The 3884-nt window shown below is 46.9% G+C and overlaps 1 protein-coding gene across 1 annotated transcript; it reads left to right on the forward strand.

Annotated features, from left to right (window-relative positions):
- Positions 1 to 423: 423 nt before the first annotated feature.
- On the forward strand, positions 424 to 3574 carry LOC123123808 (sucrose transport protein SUT5-like). Its single transcript, XM_044544436.1, has 7 exons — positions 424 to 665; positions 745 to 810; positions 1300 to 1582; positions 1655 to 1833; positions 2177 to 2362; positions 2452 to 2928; positions 3043 to 3574. Exons 1-7 carry the CDS (start codon positions 510 to 512, stop codon positions 3295 to 3297), a joined length of 1602 nt encoding a protein of 533 aa, XP_044400371.1. The 5' UTR covers positions 424 to 509; the 3' UTR covers positions 3298 to 3574.
- Positions 3575 to 3884: the final 310 nt, after the last annotated feature.

A 3884-nucleotide genomic window follows, 5' to 3' on the forward strand; every position in this document is an offset into this window, starting at 1 on the left:
TTTCTCGCATGGAAAAATGGATGTGTACTTCTCTCTGATCCACTAGCCTATACACGAGAATTTTTGAGAATTTCTTCTGCAATAATTTATTAGACAAAAAACACAATTAAATTTCGACATTTATTTGTTGGAAACAAATCAACACTTATCAAATTTACTTCTGAAAAACATGGGATTTTTCTTGAACGAATGAATAGGTCATATTGGGCGTGAATTTTAGGAACAGTAATGTTATTTTGGAGAGAGAAAAAACATAGGAACAGTAATTAGGAAACCAAAATATATAGCCAATTTTCGCAAAAGAAAAATATATAGCCAATTAACATTACAGGGCCACGTAGATAAGCCTACCTGTTGGGCCAGTGGCCCAGCCGTGATTGGCCTCTTTAAACCCCCCTTCTTCAGCCTTGGGTTTTACTTGCCCATCCCATTCCCATCTCCATCTCCATCTCTCATCTGTAAAACCACCGCATCCGTGTCCCTCCGTTGCATCGCCGCCGGCATAAACGATGGATAGGGAGGGAGACCTGAGTTTTCCCAACAATGTTGTGTACGCGGCGAAGCAGGTCTACAGCCTCGGGAGGCTGTTCTTTGCCTGCATGGTCGCCGGCGGCATCCAGTACGCCTGGGCGCTGCAGCTCTCCCTCCTCTCCCCCTACACTCAGGTCAGGTGCCTCTCCGTGGCTGCTTAATTCTTGATGTTCTATGATCTCATCCTTGGGTCGTTCGGGCGGTTGCATGCAGAGTCTTGGGATCCCACACCACCACGTTTCCCTCACTTTGGTCTGCGGACCTATCGCTGGGTTTGTTGTGAGTGCCATCTCTTCTCATCCCATTAATAATTCATTCCCTTCCCTTTCCAAAATTCTCTCTTCCAAAAACAGATATTTACATGATTTCGCCCCAATCCATGTGAGTAGTAAACATGAGAAGACCCTCTTTGTCATATCTGCATGCATTTATCCACGCTCACCCTTTTTTCTTCAAGCCTGTGAATGATCTCCACTGGAAGGAAGACAAAATAATTAAGTGGTATTACCTCTTTTCCGGTTTATTAGGCACACTTGTTTCCCTAGATTGATGATTTAACCAAAATAATACGAGTTATATATTGCAAAAATTATGCCATGAGAAAATTTCAATTGTTCTATTTTCTAATGATAACTTTTGTGGTACAAAATTCATATTACATTGGCTAAAATGGACAACCTAGAGATACGCGTGGGACCTATAAACCAGGAAGAAGGGAGTACTAACAGATGAAGTATTAACATGCGTGTGAAATGATTCAACGGCTAGGTGCCACCCATCGTGGGTTACTACAGCGACCGGTGCACGGCGATGATGGGCCGGAGAAGACCCTTCATCGTCGCCGGATGTCTCATCATCTGCCTCTCCGTGATGCTCATCGGCTTCTCGGCAGACATTGGGCGGCTACTCGGCGACACCAAGGAGCATTGCACCACCAGCACGGGCGCTCGCTGGGCTGCCACAGCCGTGTATATCGTCGGGTTCTGGTTCCTCAATTTCGCCAACAATGCCGCCCAAGGTCCGGCTCGTGCACTCATGGCTGATCTCTCTGGTGAGAATATATGCATACATCATCCATCAAAACTTCGGAATTAAAACGACTGACTAGCTGTTTGACTAGCAGCTGGAAACTATATGCCCAGCGTCGGGCAGGCCATCTTCTGCGGGTGGATGGCCATCGGCAACGTCCTGGGCTATATGGCCGGCGCCGACGGTGAATGGCACGTGTGGCTCCCTTGGCTCAAAACTGCGGCGTGCTGCGAAGCCTGCGCAAATCTCAAGGGCGCCTTCCTCACCGCTGTGGTAAACCGTCAGAGCAACATTTATAGTTTTCACTTTCAATATAAAATGTCATCGAGATTTCAAAGATTTCACTCATTCCCATATCTACTGAAATGATTGCTTTTCCATAGAAATATTTCTGTTATTACGGTAGTATACACAAATTCAAATGATTTTTAAAAAAAAATCGAATTATTTGGTTGCATTTCTATCAGATTTAAGTCACAGATTTCGGTCCATTAATTGGCCGAATGGAAACCGAAATGACCGAAATTCTAAACCAGTATTGTCGAAATATTTTCTAAACTGAAATTCAGAACCATTTATCTCATGAATGGCTGCTTATTCAGCTCGTGTCATTCAGATCGTCATTATCATCAGTACGTCCATCACCATGTATATTGCTGAAGAGAAGCAGCTCGACAATGCCGACGTGGAGGCCTCCTCTGGCCGCCGTGGATGCATATGCCGCTTTGGCGACTTCTTCAAGAGCTTGAAGAACCTTCCCCCATCTATGTTCAAAGTGCTCGCCGTCACGGCTGTAACCTGGGTAATGTTTTGTGCATTAACAACCTCTTAAAACAATGCATGCACCTCACCCATCGAGGATTGACTGACTATTCTGACATGTTTTCTCAGCTAGCGTGGTTCCCCTTCATCCAGTATGGCACTGACTGGATGGGCAGGGAGATCTACCACGGCGAGCCGCAGGGGCCCAAGGTGGCCGTCTACTACGCCGGCGTCCGCGAGGGTGCCGTCGGCCTGCTGCTCTCTTCTATGTGCCTCTTGGCCGCCTCCTTCAACACCCCCCACCTTTGCGGTAGGCTCACGTCCAGGGTCGTGTGGTCCTTAAGCAACTTCATCCTATTTGGCATCATGACAGCCATGGTGATCCTTGGCTTGGTCTCCACCAAGGGGTACAACGCGTCTTTCACGGCTGGCCTCACCGGCCCTGACCCCAAGCTTAGGGTCATCGCGCTCTCCCTCTTCGCGCTCATCGGAATCCCACAGGCCGTGTTGTTCAGTGTACCGTGGGCTGTTGCTTCTAAGGTTGCCGACGACGGTGGCCATTGCCTCGCCATTGGTGTCCTGAACATTGCCATCGTCGTGCCACAGGTGATAAAAATACAAATCGGCTGTTCTAGTTGCTAATCAGCACCTCAGGGTGTTAGTTTACCTTCTCCTGCGTTGGTCTTGACTTGCTTGTTTACCTTGTTGCTCTTTGCTCAGCTGATTATCGTGCTCACCGCTGGCCCGATCGAGAAAGCCTTTGGAAAGGGCAACACACCGGCATTCGGCATTGGTTGCGCCTTCGCCTTCATCTGTGCAGTCCTTGCGCTCATCCTCCTTCCCAAGACAAGAGGCACGAGAGGGCCATGGCCTCCAGGGAGCGCTGATATGGTACATCCCCAGGCACGAGAGGGACCTTGGATGCAAACTTGTTCTCAAGCTAAGTGGGTTATCTACGAGCAATTAGAAGACTAGTCACATTATTTTATTTCGTGATTTACGAGCAACACGACCTGTGCACCAGTGTTTTTTCTGTAAATACACTGCTTAATTTTTTGGTACGTTATCACCCCCCATGCAATCGCATCGGGATCATACGTCCTCAACCACGAGAAACTCTTTCAGAACAAAGAACCCTAGCATCCGGATGGATTCCGGAGGGGGGATTGATAGAGGGACTCTGTCACCACATCACCGCATCAATATGAGGCATCATCATTATCCCATCTTCACCTCTTTGTAATACATTAGTCCGCGTAGATCCAATTTTTGTACTACTTTGGTACTTCATCTATGTTTATCATGATTCAGTACACGATGCTTATGATCTCGATGTGCGAGTAATTTTTTCAGTTCGCGGGGATATGGTGGAATCCTAGTATGTTTAGAACTGAATGTTGATAGGATTTAACATCCTCTTTATATGTTTATGTTAATGATCTTCTAAATGTTGGGTGAAGTCAACCGTCCAACATATACCTACTACGGATGAAAAGTCATTAGTATTGGTATGATGGTGAATTTGCAGAGGTCGGCACTGACAATGCTTACCTCCCTCTTTC

This window comes from Triticum aestivum, chromosome 5D (assembly GCF_018294505.1).
Source record: "Triticum aestivum cultivar Chinese Spring chromosome 5D, IWGSC CS RefSeq v2.1, whole genome shotgun sequence".
Classification (NCBI taxonomy): Eukaryota; Viridiplantae; Streptophyta; class Magnoliopsida; order Poales; family Poaceae; genus Triticum; species Triticum aestivum.

Coding starts and splice junctions, on each gene's coding strand:
- LOC123123808 (XM_044544436.1), top strand. CDS start 510: ATGGATAGGGAGGGAGACCTGAGTTTTCCCAACAATGTTGTGTACGCG. Junction 1,834..2,176: donor GCGCCTTCCTCACCGCTGTG/GTAAACCGTCAG, acceptor CGTGTCATTCAG/ATCGTCATTATCATCAGTAC. Junction 2,363..2,451: donor CCGTCACGGCTGTAACCTGG/GTAATGTTTTGT, acceptor ATGTTTTCTCAG/CTAGCGTGGTTCCCCTTCAT.